Source organism: Zootermopsis nevadensis, unplaced genomic scaffold (genome assembly GCF_977971745.1).
Source record: "Zootermopsis nevadensis isolate Lab colony 2312 unplaced genomic scaffold, Znev_1.0 Znev_ptg000009l, whole genome shotgun sequence".
In the NCBI taxonomy this organism is placed as follows: Eukaryota; Metazoa; Arthropoda; class Insecta; order Blattodea; family Termopsidae; genus Zootermopsis; species Zootermopsis nevadensis.
The window spans coordinates 4460803-4480383 of NW_028259141.1; the positions used below are offsets into that span (position 1 = coordinate 4460803).

Consider the following 19581-nt stretch of genomic DNA (forward strand, 5'->3'; position numbering starts at 1 on the left):
GAACCGGTCTGGATGCAGAGGCTAAAGGGAAAAATCCTCTGCCCCGTCGGGGATCAAACCCCGGTCATCCAGCCCGTAGCTAGTCACTATACTGACTGAGCTATCCCGGCTCACAACAGATGTCCTATATGGCCAACATTTTCTGTAACTTTAAAATGGCACTTTGGCAACAATATTTTATCACTTCTAAGTTAATTTAACAAAACTATATCAAATTTAAATGTTGCGGAATGAGAAATGCCGAGATGATAATGGTTGGTGATTTGATTTGTGGGTTAAAGGACGCAACTAATTTGCCTGTAGGAAGAAAAAATATTGTTAATTTGCTCAAACTGCATGCCATAAGATGTATGGGGCAGCAGAAATAAAATTCCATGCATTCTTAACTATGGTACAAGATACAGGCAAATGGTCCACTTGAGGCTTCAGTTAATATTCACCAAGAGAAGGAGCGTGTATGTGCTCACTGGACAGCAGCTAAGTGAACCACAGAGTCAGTCTGGATAAGTTGGAAAACATAAAAGATATGTGTTGTTGCTGGGAATCCAGGTTGTAGCCTGCATCGAAGTGACTGAGAAAACTCTGACTGGAATAAATATGGGAAATCATGCAAACATTTATTTGTTCTGGACACATTCACTAATTAACATTTGTTGGATGCATGTGAAAAGCAACAACAGTTACTAAACCTGATATTGAAAGATTACTTCAACAAAACCAACACTAACTATCGCACCAATGACTTATTTGGTTAAAGAAAATTATTTGCCTAGGTCTGAGAAGGTTTAGATCCTCTGCTGTAAGTTCGTGAAAAATTCCAAGATTTGTAAACACCTTTATAATAAAAACACTACAGTAGGGCCCCGCTTTTCGGCGCTCCGCTTTACGGCGATTCGCTAATACGGCGCTCAACAGCTGAGTCAGAGAAGTGCATCCGGCGCCATTTTATCGTCGCTGATTCAGTCTGTTTACAGCTTTTGTGCGCTCCGCGTCTCCGTATTTCTGGCAATTTTTCAAAGTTATTACAAACTGTATATTTATATAATATTTTTGTGTTACTACAGTGTAATTACAAAGACGTCTAAGGGTAGTAGCGATAAAAAGAGGAGTCATAAGCCTCTTACTTTAAATGCCAAGTTAGATATAATTAAACTTCGTGGACAAGGCATGTCTATGGCTGAGATAGGACGTAAGCTAATTCTAGCTCTCCAAACTGTTAGTACCATCGTGAACACTAAGGAGAAAGTGTTAAATGAAATTAAAAGTGCCACACGAATGAACTCTAAAGTCATAAGAAAGAGAGATAGCCTTATTGCTGACATGGAAAAACTTTTAGTTGTGTGGATTGAAGATCAAACGCGCCACAATGTGTGTACTACTGATATTCATTTTACTTTCATATCGTTTTCTTAGGCCTAGCGCTATTGTGCACTTACTATATGATAGTGTAAACATCTTATTAGGCTTTGATATGCATTTGCAAGTGAAAAAAGGCAAAGATCCGCTTTACGGCGATTTTCGCTTTACGGCGGGGGTCTGGTCCCTAACCTGCCGTATAAGCGGTGCCCTACTGTATAATCAAATTTTCACGAATTGCAAAGTGTGGTGTGCATGCTTAACTACAGCCCATGAATATTAAAATTTGTTGTCACTTATAAAGCTGCCATTCAAGAAATTCTTAATGATAGTTTAGAACAGAATTATATAGTTTGTTGTGAAATTAACATTAAATTTTATATTTACAGTAGAAATATTTATATATCTTAATGTTGTGAATTAACCATCAAGTTTTATATTTACAATAGTATTATTAAAGAGGTCATTATACCCAAATAATCATGAATAACAATTTGTAAGATAATTAATACATTTTTGGAGTTCATCATAAAGTATAACACTGAAAATGGAAGAGTGTGTGTCGTGTCTCATGTCATAAAAATAAACTGCACAAACACAAATCAATATAATGTTTATGTAACACATTAAAATTTTATTAATCGATATGGAAATCTGTTGTTTAGAGTGAACTATTGTAAAATATTGTAAAATTATAAAATAACTAAAGTATGAAATGCTGTGAAATTATTCTGCTTCCTCAAACCACTGCAAAGCACTTTCCACTGACATGTTATTAATGTAATCTGCCAAAGCCTTCTGTGATATCGAACACACGGCACAGTACAGGAGTCCTGTGTTTATCACCAGGTTTTCTAAGTCATTCAGCTGATCCTCTGTAAATGTGACATCGCCAAGTTCATCATCTAGGCAGACATAAGTATTGATTGGTTTAGTATCACCCTCTGAAAATAATGCAGACTTACTCGTATCTAATGAAAGACTCGATGTTTCATAAAACAATCATACTAAAGACAATCCAGCTTTGCCAAATTATTCTTTTTTACTTCTTCAGAAACTCAAGAACAAACTTCATGGTCTAGGGGTTAGCACTCGTGTTTTATATTCAGGAGGTTTTGGGTTTGAACCTTGGCTTGAGGACTGGCTAGTTTGACTGAGCTTTCTGTGGTTTTCATCAGTCCCTCCAGAATAATTCCAGGATAATACCTTAAATTAGGCCATGACTACTTCCTTCCAAATTCATCATTTTCCATTCATCCTCTTATTCAGCATGATTTAATCTGAGCTACTGAAAGTGTGGTTATATAAATCACAAATAAAATAAAAATAAATCTAGAGACTCATGAATTTTACGGCTACTTGTAAGTTTATTCTGTTTTGCATATCTTGGAAATAAATATTTATTTTAAATCAGCAGAAGAAAATGAGTACAGAACATATTTCTCTGCTAGTCTTGTTGTGTCAAGCAACATGAATTTTCGCACAGAGGCGCGTGTTAAAAAATAGTTGGCATCACTGTTTTTAGTACTTCCTGTTACTTAAGAAACCTTAAAGCAGGTTGGGCCAACCCAAATGATCTTTCGGGCCACTTTGGAAATGCATCATAACTCCGCGGGCCACATATAAAATTATATATCCCCATATTAGATTTAGATACACTATAGACATTTTTTTGGAGTGAAAAATTGAAACATAATGAGTTATTATTATTGTGTTTACTATTATTCTTACATGTAAACATAGATAATATAATAATAATGATACTAAGCGTACATTGTAAAGAAATATATAGCACTAAAAATTAAATATAAATATATTTTGTAAAAGTGTGATGAATCTCGCGGGCCGGAAAAATGTTCATGGCGGGCCACATGCGGCCCGCGGGTTGGCCACCCCTGCCTTAAAGGATAGGGGGTGAATGAACGCACAGTTTTCCAACAGAAGTAACAAATACACTATTATTATTATTTATTTACTGCAATTGGGTTTGCACCTGGTGGCAACATACCTGAGACATTTCTGCCAACTTGAGCAGCAAATGCCATAACGGCATGAAGTGAATTGTGAACAGAAATCTCAAGTTCTGAAGATGGGAATTTGGGTGTCTCAAGGCGAGGGTCAGGCCATACAGGTCGCTCATGCATACCCTCTGCCGGCCACTCCCTCATCTGAAAGGCATCCTGTGTTGTAGGTGGCTCCAGAACACAGCCTTCACGATCCGTGTGTTGAGTAACTAAACATCTGCTCGCTCTAAACTGCTGGAAGAAGCCATCTTTAAAGTGTGCTTTGCATGATGTTGTAGGCAAACATTTTACACTCAGTGATAAAAATATTTTATGTAATAAACATATTTTAACGTAATAATATTATGTAATGTAATGACATAATTTAAACACAATGATTTTTTTTTAATTATTGAAGTAAAAAGCTGAAATAGTACCTTCACGACTATTATGAGGTTCTTCACTACCATTAATATAACATATGCCTGTCACAAGATTATTTACTCAGTCAACTTAATTAAATTTTCTTTGATCTTGTAATGGTGGACTTCAATATTATTTTCCTTTGAACACTAATTCCCGGCACTGATGTTTCCATACCATACATTTTATTACCGTCATATGTGCTACATATCTAGTCACTCTCCTTGTGTGTTCCTTGAATTATTTAGGAATTCATTATGAATTCCATTGATTAAAACTTCAAATGGTTGGTTGGTTGTGCATGGTGAAGTGGGAAGTAAGCTGTTATGGCGTATCCAAACATTTACCAGAAGGGACTGAGGAAACCCATGAAAATTAGTCAGAATAACCAGTTTCTGGGCTGAGAGTTTAACATGAGATGCGTCAAATATGTAGACTCAATTATAACCCCTGAAGAAAATAAGTTTTAACGCATTTTGAGAGCCTAGTATGGTCATCTGAGAATCACCTTAGTATTTCGCGGCTTGTGATTTGTGTTCAAACTGCGTTGGTTCAAAGAAACGGCAGATGGAGCCAGTCGTCTGGCGGGACCAGAGACTAGCAGTTCTTCGGAAAGATCAGATCTACAGCGCTTGTTCACAGAACGACGCAATATCTTCTTAGATCTTCAGAAACAAGAAATGCTATATTATCATGTGCCTTCCATGACAGTAAGTCACATCATGCTATTTTATTATTTAAAATGATTATCTGCACATATCATTACACTTACAAAAACAAAACGAAATCTTTTTTTACATTTTAATCAAACTTTCTTACTTGCGGTGAAATCTTCTGTACTAGATGTAAACCTATTGATTTTGCCCAGGGCTGTAATTGAACCAGAATAATCCAGTGAGGCATTCTGTAACTCTTTTTAGTGCTGGGGTGTCTCCCTGGCATATTTTAAAAGACACAGATGGAAAATCCCGTGTCCATGGACAGTTTGAGCTCCAAGTTCTAAAATACTCTAAGATATGGACTACGTCTCTCTAGAGCTTGTAAAAATAATGTATTATAATGGCCCATCAGAACTTAAATCTTACTTGAGACAAAACTTTCAGGCTTTTTAAGTACGTGCATGGGCTAATCTTCATTCAATTACGCTTTCAATACAATGAATTTATTATTAGTTAACGATGAGAAGTCCTTGTGGACAACTGCTCCGGGCACTTTTATTTCTAGTATAACATCCCTGGTATACCAGCATAATTGGGTAAAATAAAATCCATTTGTGATAATGGGGCACACCATGTGATTATGGAATTGGCACTTTAAATTACAAATACCAAAAAAGCTCATTAGTACATCTTACAAATCCAACTCATGTTCGTAATATTAAATCTTAGTGTTCACAAGTATCTACTGAACATCTTTTTTTATTTCTTGAGAATAAATAAGTATCTAACATTGCTTGAACACAAAATTCATGTCCTCATATCTCAACACCAAATGACTAAAAACGACATAAATAATCATGACATGTTCCCGTCTTCTGAATATTTATACTGAAATAAAAATCATTCTGTTGCGAGTCGTCTCACCTTTTGGTATTGACAAAGGGATAAGACTGGAACCTCTTCAAGCTGACGGTAGCAGCCATCCTCTTAGGATTTCTTCTTGGTGTATTAAATTTTGACAAAATTTGTTTCAAATTCTTGCTGTTGGATTTTCCTGTATAGCATTCATCCTGCTGTCTGTACCTGCCCTTCTCCTTATACAGCTGTCCATACATGACGTCACAGTCTGAACGAGTCATAACATCATCTACATCTGACCATGTCTTGTTGGTTACACCTGAAAATATTTATCTTGCTTCATTTAGTGATGCTACACCAACTATAAAGTTTATATGTCAAGGAATTACAGTTTGATTATGGATTAAAAATAATTGCCTCTATTGAGGCACTACCTTAGTATTTATCGAATGGACTACAAGAAAAGTAACAAACTTACAACAGTCAGCAAACTTCAAAATTACAAAGCAAGAAGTCAAACATCATACAGTGACATTACTGAAAACGTGCAGTATGCAAAATTATTACGAGAAAAATAAGTTGTTCTTAAATTATAAATTAATCGTCAATAATGAATGAAAATTCTAGTTATATTTCCATTTAGTTTCTGTATGTGTCACATTTATAAAAGTTAATAACCATAGACAATGTTACGATGTTGTATTCTTATTGATAGTAAACTCACTGAACACATCTGATGATGCTGAATTTCAACTGCTACCATTAGGCAACTTTTAGAAGTAGCGTACTTCTAATATGGGTCGATTCAAAGTTTTCATCGTTGTTTGAAGTTTAAAGGGATTGGAAAGGAATACGGTAGAAAGAATAGAACGAAATAAAAATACAAAAATGGTGAAGGGACGGAAAACGTAAGATATGTTGACACGAATTAAATCATTCACTGCTAAATTTCAATGAGCCGTTGCCATTAGCTCATTTAATGAAAATCGGTCGTCAAACGAGAGTGATCAGGTTTTGAAACTTGATAATTCATCACAGAATTCTACAAGACAGAAATGGCCGCACAAAAGAAGAATGATATTATTAAAATGTGTTTATGCCTATAAATAATGCTAGCACTACTATACGTCCTACTGGCCACTTGTATTAATAATATTTAATAATAATAACAATTTTATGCATTTTTTTTAAAAGAGCCAAGCGGTAAGCGTTATCGTAGAATATTGCTGTGTAACTTTCCCAATTCAAGATTTGTACAGGTTTAAAACGTCTGTCTGCAAGAGTGGGACGTGAAATTACAGGGGGGGAAGGAAAAAAAAAAGAAGAAAGAAAGAAAGAAGATCGGCAGTGACATTTTGCAAATAGAGTTGACACTCCTCATAGTTCTCTTACGAAAACATAGGGCTCATCAGGCCTCATCTATTTATCGATTCGACGAAATATTGAACATTTATAAAGATTTTGTCATCAAACGGGCTCTGACTTTGTAGCGTCCAACATGCATGTTTGAACATCCTAACATCCTATGTGAATAAAATCAAGAAATTTAAACACAGTAGCGTACATATAATTCTGTTCAGCCAGCACAAAACTTGTACTCAATTTCATATGCGAATATAATCCCGCCTGGTTACATGCGCCATAAGGTCACAATACGTAATTCCTGTTACGTGTTTACCAAAATATAAGCCAGTACACGAAATGGCGATGTTTCAGGTTTTCGCAGCGGCGACTACGAAAATGGTTTCTTCTGGTTGACTGTGCCGTGTAGTCTAATAGAAATTTGCCCGACATTACAGAAGACCCATCGCCCTGATGATGATAGCAGCAAGCACTTTTTAAACATCGGCAGATTTATACCAGAAAACACGTACTCGTCCACATCCAAAATTTAAGTTATAAAATTTGAAGGGAAGAAGCTAGTTGTGAGATCTAAACGTTTATGAGCGTATAATATTAGAACAAAAATTATAAGATATTAGGGCCTAGACTGTATTTATTTCGCTGAGGATAGATACACGGCAATTAACTTTCAGGTTCCCCCAAAAGACGTACTTGGTGAGAAATAACAGACACTACTGTGAAATAAAACCCAACTGCGTGGCACCAGCTTCTGTCTTAAGTTAAGGACGCTCTCTCTTTCAGGAGTCTCTTAACTCGAAAGCAGATCACATGGATGGGTAGCAGTGCAGTTCGTAATTCCGAGAATTTAGCAGAGGGCTGAAGGCTTTCAATTCACAATGTTCAGACCTGCAAGGAAAGTCAGTTGACAGAAAGGAATGAGTCGTATGACTTGAATGAGTATTATTATTAGTATCAGATTACCTTGTTGGTGTTGGTAACGTCTTCTTTCACTTTTCTTCATTTCTTAAATAGTCTTATGTCGCTGTTAGGAGGCGATGTGCTGCTTCTGGAGCAGTGATAATGCGACTGGCTTGATAGTTTTTGATTTCTTTGTTGTGAAGCGTTATTTGTTTACTCGGCATTGTTGTGTTCCACAACAATGCCGAGTATAAAGAAATATAAGTTGGCATTGTTGATGACGTCATTTTTTGACGACGACAATGAGGAATGTCAATGTAACTTGCTTCTTTTAAATGTAACTTAAATTTATTTTATATATACATAGATATATATAATTTTAGACCGAATTTTTTCCTAGATTTTAATACAATAACAAATTTCACATTGATTTAATTTGAGAGACAGGAGACTGAAGATTGTCTTATGATAAGCCGAAACAAGTCGTTTCAGTTATTATTATATCTGTATATTACGATAATAAAACAACTTTGTTGTCTGAGGCAGAAAAGATTTTCAACATAATACACCTTCGTACTTTCAAAAGTTGTCACGCATAAAGGCCGTCATAAGAAAAAATTTTCCGTGATTCAGCGCTCGCCCGTGGCACTAAAAATACGTGGCATTGGAGTCAAGCCATGTAACAACACCGCGGCGAAACCATCAGTTCGCAACATGGACAAGGAGGAGATAGAACGTTTGCTGGTAAGTACAGACAGTGAATGAACTGATTCTACATCTAGCACGAAGCAGACAACTCTTATAACACACCTACGTGGATCAGACACTGATCCTAACTGACAGATAAAGTTCGTATGGATTTTTTGTTATTCAGAACAAAGCAGCGTTTCTTACAGTAAATCTCATAAGAACTACAGACTAAAACATCTTCCTATGTGATGATGCAAACAATATAAGTAATTATAATAATTCAGCAATGCGATAAAAGCTGATTGACAGTCTAAAAAAGATTTCTTACGACGCCTACGGTGACCTGCGCAAATGGAAACTTTCTTTACGAATGTAGCCGATTGTAAGGAAATGTTTAGATTAACTAACATCCGTGTGTGTGTATGAAGCAACGCTGTCTCGCTATACGCCATGTAGGCGTTTAGGGGGAGATAACGTATAGCTTCTGTCCATTATATCTCGGCACTAGATGAGGGTGAATAGTCAGCGTCAAGCCCAGGCCCCCTTTACCCATTGGATAGGAGGCTGGGTGGGCTCCAGAGCCGGTCTGGACGCAGAGGCTAGAGAAAAAAAAAAATCCTCTGACCCCGTCGGGGATCGAACCCCAGTCGTCCAGTTACTATACTGACTCAGCTATCCCGGATCTTCCATGTAGGTTTATACATTTTTATCACATGAACAAAACAAGCTACTGAATAATAATTTAAAAAAGTTCTGGTAACACTTTATGGCACGCTCTTTTTTAATCTATTTCTGTTCGTATTTGCATTAGTGCAGCTCTGTACACACGGACCTCAAATATCTGAACAGTCGTCATATTTGTCGCTGTTAACATATAACACAGTTTCGTACATGATTCATTTTCATAATATTTCTCCATACAAAATTCAAGATTAATTATCATCTGATCGGAGTCTAAATAAAGACTTCGCGCAGATGTAATGTTAATCTTTGATGTTCTATAAAGAAAAATAATGTTAACAAAAGATTTCACGTGTCTCCTTACTACGCACAATTTCAAGAGCCTATATTAAGCGAAGTTCTCATGGCAACCACATTGATATTGTTTATGGAAGAAATTTAAAAAGTATAAATGTCTGGGGAGGGGGTAGGCTCCTATGATATGATGTTCATACTAAATTTAATGAAAATACGTCAGTTGGTTTAAAAGTTAGTAGGAGAGGCGTACATGTTGATAGTGTAAGTGACACTACTTTTAAATAATGAAAATAAGCTAATACGTCACGTAGTATAATAATAACTAGGGCAGAACGCTCCTTTCGGAGCTCCTCGGAGGGGTTGGTCAAGTTTTTAAAAAGCAACCAACCCCTTCGGGGGGGTTGGTTACGTTTTAAAATCTTGTGTAAGAAACTAAACTAAACCCCCCTTCGGGGGGGTTGGTTGCGTTTTAAAATCTTGAGTAAGACACTAAACTCGGCATTGTTGTGTTGTACTCGGCATTGTTGTGTTCCACAACAATGTCGAGTTTGTTTATAGTTGACATTGTTGATGACGTCATTTTTTGACGACGACGAAATCACAAATTTTTATAATACTAGAGCAGGGCGCTCCTTTCGGAGCTCCTAGGGGGAGGGGTTGGTCAAGTTTGTAAAACGCAACCAACCTTGGTTAGTCCCGAAGGGGAGTTAGTTTAGTGTCTCATTCAAGTGTTTTAACCCCTGAGTAAGAAACTAAACTAACCCCCAAGAATGAGGGGTTTAAACATAGACCAACCCCTCGAAGGAGGTTGGTTGCGTTTTAAAATCTTGAGTAAGACGCTAAACTAACCCCCGTGTATAAACAAATATTAGGTGATATTGTTGATGACGTCATTTTTTGACGACAACGATGGCTAATCTTTTCGGAGCGCTTCCTGTAATCTGATATTTTACTTCTTTACGTCGCTGATCAGAGGCCAACAGTTCTTGGTTAGTCAAATTTCTACGTCCAGCAACACCATTGCTAATCTTCGTCTGTTTTTTCCTTTTTCTTTTTTTTCCCTTCTGTTCTCGTTGAATAAGTTTTTCTACGTTTATCAATGTAAATCTCCCTTCGTTTTTCTTTATTTGTTAAATAGATCTGATGTCTTAGTTATTTACATCGATGTTCAGAGGCCAACTGTTTTTTGTCAGACAACTTTCTACGTCCAATCCCACCCTTGCAAATCTTCGTCTGTTTCTCTACATGTGTCGTTAATATGGTCTCGTCTATCAATGTAAGTCTTCCTTCGCTTTTCTTTATTTGTTACATAGGTCTGATGTTGTAGTTCTTTACGTCGCTGTTCAGAGGCCAACAGTTCTTGTTCAGTCAACCTTTTACGTCCAGCCCCACCCGTGCAAATCTTCGTCTCAAAATCGATCAAACGTCACTTTTCATATTACTTTCTTAATCGTAATATATCGAATGGTATCAGTTTACCTTGTTGGAGTTGTTAGAGTTGATACTTCAAATAGTTGATAACGTCTTCTTTCACTTTCCTGATGTTTTAGGACAACTGTTAGTCAATTCTTAAGAATGTGACGTGCTGTTTCTGGAGCAGTGATAATGCGACTGACTTGATATTGTTTGATTTCTTTTGTTGTGAAGCGTTATTTGTTTACACGGCATTGTTGTGTTCCACAACAATTCCGAGTAAACAAATATCTGTTGGCATTGTTGATGACGTCATTTTTTGACGACAAATTGGTTGAAGACAACGACTAATCACAAATTTTTATAGTAAAGATAGATAATAATAATAATAATAATAATGGTCACTGTTTACTCTAAGAATTATAGGAAATCATAAATATAATATGTACTCGTAGCAGACGATTTCCTAAGAATAATAGAAGGCTAGTCCGCGAGTAACAGTCGTTGGTGAGAGTCGCCTCTCGATGTTCATCTACTCGTATTTCTTGCGAGGCAAGCGATAATTAACAAAGTCTGCCGAGGGCACCGAAGCTAGACAGCGAGCGAAACGTGGACCTCAATTCCTGTCTCTCATGGAGATAAGGAGACGTATGTACAACATGGAACACTGCACGCTAGACATTTCAGGTTTTCCGGTTTAGAATAAAATGCATACACAATTTTAATCGGATACTCAGAAGGAAAGTGGCTACTTGGAAAATAATATTATAATAGATCTTGAAGGAACAGGATGGTATGTTGTAAACTGGATTCATGATCCTCAGATAAGGGACAAATGTCTGGCTTTTGTACATACGGTAACGAAACTTCGGTTACAATGAAGGTAGGGAATTCTTTACCAGCTGAGTGAGTATGAGCTTATAAATAAGGGCTCTGTTCCATGGATTTAGTTGAAAATCAATCATGTTTACGCTTTTTTAAAACAATAAACATGTAAACAAACTGCATTCTGACTATGCCACCTGTTTTTAATAACATTTTATTTACTTAAACTCCTGTGTTTTGTAAAAAAGGTACCGTTATTGGTTATAATGTTGCTTCCCGCCAAGAAGAATTTAAAATAAGAACATTTAACATGAGTAAGGTAAAATAAAACATAAAATCTCATTGGGAGAGGCATTTTGGAAGGAATTATTAGCCTAAAATGGAGGACAATATTAAAATAAATTAGATTAATAGGTTGTCATGATGTGAATTGCATTGGACTGGCTCAAGATCAAGTATTTTGAGCTAATAGCGACGAACTTTTAAACTTTATAATAAAACAAATTATTTGATTGTTCGGTCAAAAATAACAATACAAATAGCTTTGTATTTGATACAGAACAGTCAACAAAATATTTTAACTCCACAAGTGCCTTTGTTAATCAGAACAGAACATTTCGATCCGATAATTCTAGTACTGGCAAAGTTCCTGAGATGGGATGCATAATCGGACGAGAACAAATGTTTTTGTACAGCTAAACATTCATTATTCTAAACTTAAACTGCTAGTAGTTCATTTTTATATGATTTAATTGACGTATCTGAAGAGGCTGCAGGTCTAGGGCCAAATTCCAGCAAAATTTGGACACTGACAAAAATTAAATTTCTAAAAATTAGGTTTCTCTTACTTTAAATTAAGATATTTTATATTGTAGATATTTAGTTTAGTAGCATTGGCTATCAGGAGCCATCTTGAAAAGATAAACCAGAATACTGATAAAAAGTTACTATTTTTAAATAATCAGTCTTCTTTCTGCTCTGTAACATTTTTAACTATAATCTGAATTCAACAGAGCACGAACTCAGGTATGTGTTTTAAACATTAAATCATAAAAGTGATTTTTTTTCAGAATTACTCACAAAAATTCATTACGCAAAGTGTTAGAATCGCGACAAATTTGACTGTGTTGTAAGTCCAATTATGGAAGACTGACTACAAAGATATCAAACTCTTTTCAGAAACAGCAATCAGAAATTTCCCTTTATCAGTATATGAAAGGGAAATATCACAGTTAATAATGATAGTGCAACTTACTGAATTATGTTACGTGACAGATAAAGATACTGTTAAATACAATCAAATAGATTTTTAACTTTCATTTACAGCAGCCAGAAATTCTTGTTATCACGAAGCTTAGAATATTTTTTCTTCGCGTCTCCCATCTAAAAATAATCTTATCTGTTGTTTTGCATGGGTGTGAAACTTGGTCTTTCGTATTATTATAAGATAAAAAAAATTGTGATTTCGTCGTCGTCAATAAATTACGTCATCAACAATGTCAACTATAAACAAACTCGGCATTGTTGTGGAACACAACAATGCCGAGTTTAGTGTCTTACTCAAGATTTTAAAACGCAACCCCCCCCCCCCCCCCGAAGGGGTTGGTTGCTTTTTAAAAACTTGACCAGCCCCTCCGAGGAGCTCCGAAAGGAGCGTTCTGCCCTAGTTAAGATAAAAATACAGATTGAAGGTGTTTGAGAACAGGGTGCTTAGGAGTATATTTAGACCCAAGAGGGCTGAAGTGATAGAGTGCTTGATGAATAAATCGGGCTTGTAGCGCATGGCAAAGATGAGAAATGCGTATACAATTTTGATTTCAAAGCCTCCGGGTAAGAAATTACTCTGAATACCAAGGTGCAAATGAGATGATAATATTAAAACGGGTCTTAGGGAAATAGGTGTGAATGGTATGGATTAGAACATCAGAGACAGGGACCGTTGTCGGGATCTTATGAACAAGGTAAAAGAAGGAAAATATTTTGACTATCTGAGCGTACTGTTAGATTCTAAACAAGGACTCCACTCCACGAAATTTTTATTGTTACTATTATCAAAATCATCGATATTATTTCTATAATCACTTAATTACACTGAATGAATTCAATAGCTTCTTACCCATCACTGAAGAACGCTTTCGGACGATGCACTAGAAACACAAATGTTATAACTAACGCCTTTCAAACAGTCACTACTACTGATCTCATAAAACTCGTTCAGACAGCTGTTATCGCTGTTCTCTGTTCGATACTTATCGATCGATAATTGGTAAACTGTACAATGATATAGGTCAGGGTGGTTGAACTCTTTTCTTACATCAGTCCAAGAATGAGATTACTTCCGGATTGTTTCACCGTGGAGTCTGGTATATAATGACCCAACGTTTCACAAGAGATTATTGCCTCCATCATCAGGGTGATTAGCAAGCCGCGTGCGGAGAAGTTTAAGTAGATGCGACTGTTTTCTTTTTACTAAAACATCTACACATAATATAATTAGCTATGATTATGGAAGCAGACACAACTTCTGAAACGTGGTGTTCTTTTTAAAACAAACACAGACGATGGACATAGTCCAAGGACTTAGTGATCCCGATTGTAACACACCAACGTCAGTACCCTTTGAAATTACTCATATCTTGTTCTCTGTTCATATCTCCCCCCCCCCCCTCCAATCCCCCGGTTTGTGTCCACGATTCAATATTTTCAAAAATGTTACATCTCTGGTTGTTATGTGTTGCAGAATACCCCTTCGGATATGCGATCTTGCAAACACGTTGGTCTGTCGGACAAAGTGGCGTTGTTCAACAAAAAGGCAGACCAGCACGTGGACACACAGACCAAGAACCCGTTCAGCGCTGCTGAGGGAGTGACTATCGATAAGCCGAAACTTGACAAGAATGACCCAAACTACGGCAGGTAAATTTAATTTATCGATGTTTTTTCTGACTATATAGCGTCGAATGATAACGAATAATCAATTCGAAAGCTCGTGGCCTAATTTAAGATACTATCCCAGCATTTACCTGGAGGGAGTACGAAAAACCACGAAAAACCTGAGTCAGGATAGCCAAGACTTGAACCCCGGCCCTCCCGAATACGAAGCAGTATACATTTATATATTCCTCCACCCCCAATTCAGGGTTTAGGAGAAATGTCATTGTGTACAATTTTGGACATCCTTAAACATTTATTTTCAAAACAAAAAATTATTTCCTCACAGTTGTCTCTGCATTGTATTTATCATTTCATCCACAAAGCACCATTTAGAAAAACCAGGGTGGGATGGACAGATGATTTTTGGCTGTTATACGAGGTGCTACCCAAAAGTTCGGGGAATTTGAATTCCAAGCGCGAACCGGTTATGGAATGGCCTGCCGCCGCTAGATGGGGCGAGCAGTACCCTTTGTGAATTAGTGTGCCAACAGCCGTGAAGGCGAGAGGCCGCGTTCTTTAGTCTCGTGCGTTTTTAAACCTGCATAAATGGCAGATTTTAAGGAGCAAAGAATCTGCTTCAAAATTTTGCTTTAAGGTAGAAACCCACAGCGTGCTTGTGGAAGCATCTGGTGAGAATGTTATGAGTCAAAGTAAAACATTTTTGTGGTACAAACGCTTTAAGGATGGACGAACGTCTGTCGACGACGATGAGCGTTCAGGACGACCATCGACAAGCACAACACCGGAAAACATCGCGAAAGTGCGAGAGGCTATGGTTGCAGGTGCTTAAAACACTCTCACTTGAAGACTTCCAGGGATGCATGGAATCATGATAAAAAAACTCGTTGGGATCGCTGTATCCATGCCCAAGGAGACTACTTCGAAGGAGACGGTGGAAACTAAGAGTTATGATAAGCAAATCTTTTTTTATATGGGCAAATTCCCTGAACTTTTTGGTAGCACCTTGTATTTTTTGAATAATTATTTTACTGTATTCTGACGGTGAACGATAGAGAGACACAATTTTATATTCAGTTAAACAGAAATGTACAAATTTTAAACCTGGTTTATGTGCACTGACATCAAATAACTTCTGTCTGTCTGTATTACTGTGCAGACCTGTAGCTGGTTCAAAGACGGACATTCGAGGCAAGAGGGCATACACACACATCAGCAAAGAGGTCCTACAGCTGTGTCAGATTATCTATGAGAATGGCGTACCAATTGAAGAGATTACAGAGGATGGGCATAACCAGATTGTAATCACTTTTGGAGAACTGTTTCAGGTACACACGCAAATTGTAATGCGTGACTTAAATGGCCACTTAGTTGTATCATATCATTAGGGTTAATAGAGGCCTCCAAAAAATAAATAAATAAATCATCACATTTGATCAAAGGGTTCAGAAACTGAGACAAATGAACAATTCTCTAATGTTGGGGTACGACTAATTCTAATTCAACACATTAAATGTACCACTAACCAAATGCGTTCAGGGAAAAACTTATTTATGTTAATAAAATCTTTCGATTTTCTTACTTATTTCGCGTACCATAGGTTGAGAAACGCTGCTCTAATGCATCTGCATATACTTCTTATATTAAATACATAAAATTAATGCTCAATGGTAAAAGGTAAATATCATGAAGTTAACTGCCTTCTGGATTGTATATATTGCACTGTGTAATCTGGTAAAAGTTTACAAACATTTCAGAAGTCAAAGATTTCTGTCTTCTGGGTTGTTGCGCTGTGTAGTCTGGTCGATGTTAACCAACGTTTCAGGGGTCATACTGCCTCCCTCATCATCACCCTGATGACGGAGTCAGTATGCCCTCTGAAACGTTGGTTAACATCGACCAGACGACACAGCACAACAACCCAGAAGACAGAAATCTTCATACTCACTGCTGTGAAAACCTCAAATCTTTCATTTCAGAGGTCCTTGCTGCCTCCATCATCAGGAAAATAAGTATGATGATGAAGGCAGCAAGGATCTCTAAAACAACGGTAAACTTCTACCAGACTATGTGGCGCTACAACCGAAAAGACAGTCGTCTTAGTACTCACCGCAAAGAGACCCTCAAACCGTACTAGGTGAATATCATATTTACACATTCATTTGTCTGCATTTTTCTTCCCCAGAACAATTCAACACTGCAAGGCACACAAAATACAATTAAATTACTAAGGAAGGATTCAAGGCAATTAAGAAAACTGACACTGAGAATTCATATTATAAACGGATATTTAATAAACAATTAGGTACGCATGTGTGGTGCATGTTAAATGGAAATTGCAATTATGGATACAGTAATGCAGGCAAATGTTATTTGGGCCACAACAGCTCAATAACATTTCTCAGTATTGTACTTATTTATTGACGTGCAAGGTAACAATTATTAATGCCTCTATGCGTATATTAGCCATCAGCAACGCACATATACCTCAAACAGATTACGGACAATATGAATGAGATGTGTCAAATAACAAGAAATGTATTTGGAGAATTTGTGAAAAGTATTTCAATCATATTTTGATTTCACTTAAAGAAAACTAAAACATTCACGTGCATAAAAATATGACTTTTCATGCTTCACGTTTTTCGTTGCAGATCTACACCAGTATTTCAAATAAGGTTGTTGGAGTGCTTCTCCGTGCAAGAAAACACAAGTTTCTTGATTTTGAAGGTGAAACATTATTTCAGGCAAGCTCAGTTAAATTATCGGATTCAGGTCACTATTAAGAAATCGGGAAGTTGTTAAATATCAACAACATGAATCTTTCTAGTTCAGTTGCATGGAAAGTTTCTGTTTCATAATGAAAACACTTTCACTGTCGATGCCAACTCCTATTCTTTGTAATTTCTGCTGCATAATCAGTATGTAAAAAAAAGCTGCAAGGAATTACAATTTAAACTGACGGAGCAGACATGAACGCTGAGCTTTTTGTCACCCTAACATTTCTCACATAGCAAAATTATGTTGGCAAATATGTACTTTTCTATGTAAGATTTGAGGTTTTCACAGCGGTGAGTATGAAGATTTCTGTCTTCTGAGTTGTTGCGCTGTGTAGTCTGGTCGATGTTTACCAACGTTTCAGAGGTCATACTGCCTCCGTCATCAGGGCGATGAGTATGAAGATTTCTGTCTTCTGGGTTGTTGCGCTGTGTAGTCTGGTCGATGTTTACCAACGTTTCAGAGGTCATACTGCCTCCGTCATCAGGGCGATGAGTATGAAGATTTCTGTCTTCTGGGTTGTTGTGTTGTGTAGTCTGGTCGATATTTACCAACGTTTCAGAGGTCATACTGCCTCTGTCATCATCGCCCTGATGACGGAGGCAGTATGACCTCTGAAACGTTGGTTAACATCGACCAGACTACACAACACAACAACCCAGAAGACAGAAATCTTCATACTCACCACTGTGAAAACCTCAAATCTTACTCAAAATACATTGCTTGCAATATAACTCCTAGCGTGGATGACCGTTACAAATATGCATGTGAGGAAGGAAAAGACTAGAAAGTGACACCACATACAGAGCAACAACTCACTCCTTCCTTGTTTTCTATCAGATGTGAAAATATTATGTTTAGGCTATAGAAGTAGCTTGTGTGGGTTAAGGCATCTGCCTACAATGCTAGTGTTTTATAGTTACTTTGACAAATAAAATACAGAGGAGTGCATCAAAATTCTGTGTGTCAAAATTAAAAGGGAAAAAAAATGTTTTCAGTTACTATACAAGCTCAGACACACTACAATCTTGATCCCCCCTTGCCCTTTCTATCCTCCCTTCTAATCTTACTGTGGTGTAGCTCAAGCACGCAGTTATATTGCAGCCACTGTGCTCAGATTGTTAGTATGGATACCACTGCTAATCTGTGTTCGCAGGTGTTGGTACTTGAACTACGTATGTCTTTTTCAGAACTATGTTAAATCTGACTCATCATTAATAGAAGTAACAAAGTGTTTTATCATTAATTTGAGTTTCCAAAAAGAAAGATCTGTAGCATGGTCCTCTTTCTGGAGAGTTGGTTTCCCGTTTTTAACAATTTTTCTTACGCGGACTTTCCATCTACAGGTATTGAACCTCTTCAGTATCATTCTTTCATTTCTCACAAACTCTAATATTTATCTTCTTGTCTAATCATATATAGCCAGCTAAGGATCCCAAGTTCTTATTTATGTTCCTCGTAATCTACTTTTATCTATGCCATCCCATGTCATGTCTTACCTCTGAATTTTAACACTGGCTTAACTGATATTTCGTATAATTTCAAATATGCACTCACCACACAACACTAACGTCATCTCCACGAACACACGTGTGATACAAACATACATGTTGGCTATCTTATTTACTTAGGAACAAACAGAGATTAATCACCTTAGGTCCACTCTACTAGTATTATACAAAAATCCATCCAGAAATCCACATCTAAAAGTATGTGTATTTTCAGAGAAGAGATGATGATGTTCCTATCATACTACGCAAGTCGCTTCCAGAAATTGGAGCAATATTCCAGGATCAGATGGAGAAAGTTGCACAGGGATGCCTTTCCGATAACTGACTGCCTGTTCTGGAAATCACACGTAGGAATCAACAACAAAAACGTGATGTACATTGTTTCACACACAGCTTTTAGATCCTGACAATACGATGTAGTGGAATGAAGTCTTGAAGACTGGGAAAGTATAATCCATAAAAAAACAAAGTTTCCAAAGACACTCTTTACCATGATCTAAAAAGTCACAGCTTCTTTAAAATGAGCAGAATCTCTTACCTCAGGGTGTCATATACAATTGCTTGTAAAGGAAAGTGGCCATTCAAAACTGGCCCATGAATACTAATATATGTGTATAATAAAATGTTTATATCATTAATGTAAATAAATTTCATCTGGAATCTATATTGTTAATGTTATATATTCTGTCAAACACATATTCACATTAACTGAATATTCAAAGAGGTAAAAGCTCACACTGAATTTTGTAAAATTTCTAAACAAATGCTAACTGTACCAAATAGATTCATATAAATCACGTATCACATTATTGCATATAAGCATACTTGAAATATTTCTCCGTGTAATGAACAGTTAATAAAATATAACATATACTATGTGTATGCGCTTACATGAAGTAAAAATTCTAACACACCAAACCTAAGCCAAATTGA

The 19581-nt window shown here is 36.8% G+C and overlaps 2 protein-coding genes across 11 annotated transcripts; one reads left to right on the plus strand and one right to left on the minus strand.

Annotated features, from left to right (window-relative positions):
- Positions 1–596: 596 nt before the first annotated feature.
- Positions 597–16558, minus strand: LOC110838304 (uncharacterized). Of its 9 annotated transcripts, none has more exons than XM_022081372.2 (6): positions 13584–14208; positions 7355–7549; positions 5366–5618; positions 4291–4447; positions 3365–3614; positions 597–2300 (listed from the first exon to the last, which is right to left on the minus strand). In XM_022081372.2, the coding sequence occupies exons 3-6, from the start codon at positions 5578–5580 to the stop codon at positions 2083–2085; spliced, it is 840 nt and encodes a 279-aa protein (XP_021937064.2). In that variant the 5' UTR covers positions 5581–5618; positions 7355–7549; positions 13584–14208; the 3' UTR covers positions 597–2082. The 9 variants fall into 9 exon arrangements, with proteins under 9 accessions (XP_021937064.2, XP_021937063.2, XP_087201999.1 ...); XM_022081371.2 differs by lacking the exon at positions 13584–14208 and adding an exon at positions 10709–10950; XM_087345873.1 differs by lacking the exons at positions 7355–7549; positions 13584–14208 and adding an exon at positions 16470–16558.
- Positions 8161–19117, plus strand: LOC110838305 (actin-binding Rho-activating protein). Of its 2 annotated transcripts, XM_022081374.2 has the most exons (5): positions 8161–8305; positions 14208–14383; positions 15519–15687; positions 17014–17106; positions 18863–19117. In XM_022081374.2, the coding sequence occupies exons 1-5, from the start codon at positions 8276–8278 to the stop codon at positions 18971–18973; spliced, it is 579 nt and encodes a 192-aa protein (XP_021937066.1). In that variant the 5' UTR covers positions 8161–8275; the 3' UTR covers positions 18974–19117. The 2 variants fall into 2 exon arrangements, with proteins under 2 accessions (XP_021937066.1, XP_021937067.1); XM_022081375.2 differs by lacking the exons at positions 17014–17106; positions 18863–19117 and adding an exon at positions 16545–16664.
- Positions 19118–19581: the final 464 nt, after the last annotated feature.

Excerpts from the sequence above, each read along its gene's own strand:
- LOC110838304 (XM_087345870.1), bottom strand. The coding sequence starts at position 7,664 with ATGAAGAAAAGTGAAAGAAGACGTTACCAACACCAACAAG. Across the intron at positions 4,448-5,365 it reads CCCTTTGTCAATACCAAAAG|ATCTAAGAAGATATTGCGTC; the intron begins GTGAGACGACTC and ends TTGTTTCTGAAG. Across the intron at positions 3,615-4,290 it reads ACAAGCCGCGAAATACTAAG|CAGTTTAGAGCGAGCAGATG; the intron begins GTGATTCTCAGA and ends GGCTTCTTCCAG.
- LOC110838305 (XM_022081374.2), top strand. The coding sequence starts at position 8,276 with ATGGACAAGGAGGAGATAGAACGTTTGCTG. Across the intron at positions 14,384-15,518 it reads AATGACCCAAACTACGGCAG|ACCTGTAGCTGGTTCAAAGA; the intron begins GTAAATTTAATT and ends ATTACTGTGCAG. Across the intron at positions 17,107-18,862 it reads AAGGTGAAACATTATTTCAG|AGAAGAGATGATGATGTTCC; the intron begins GCAAGCTCAGTT and ends GTGTATTTTCAG.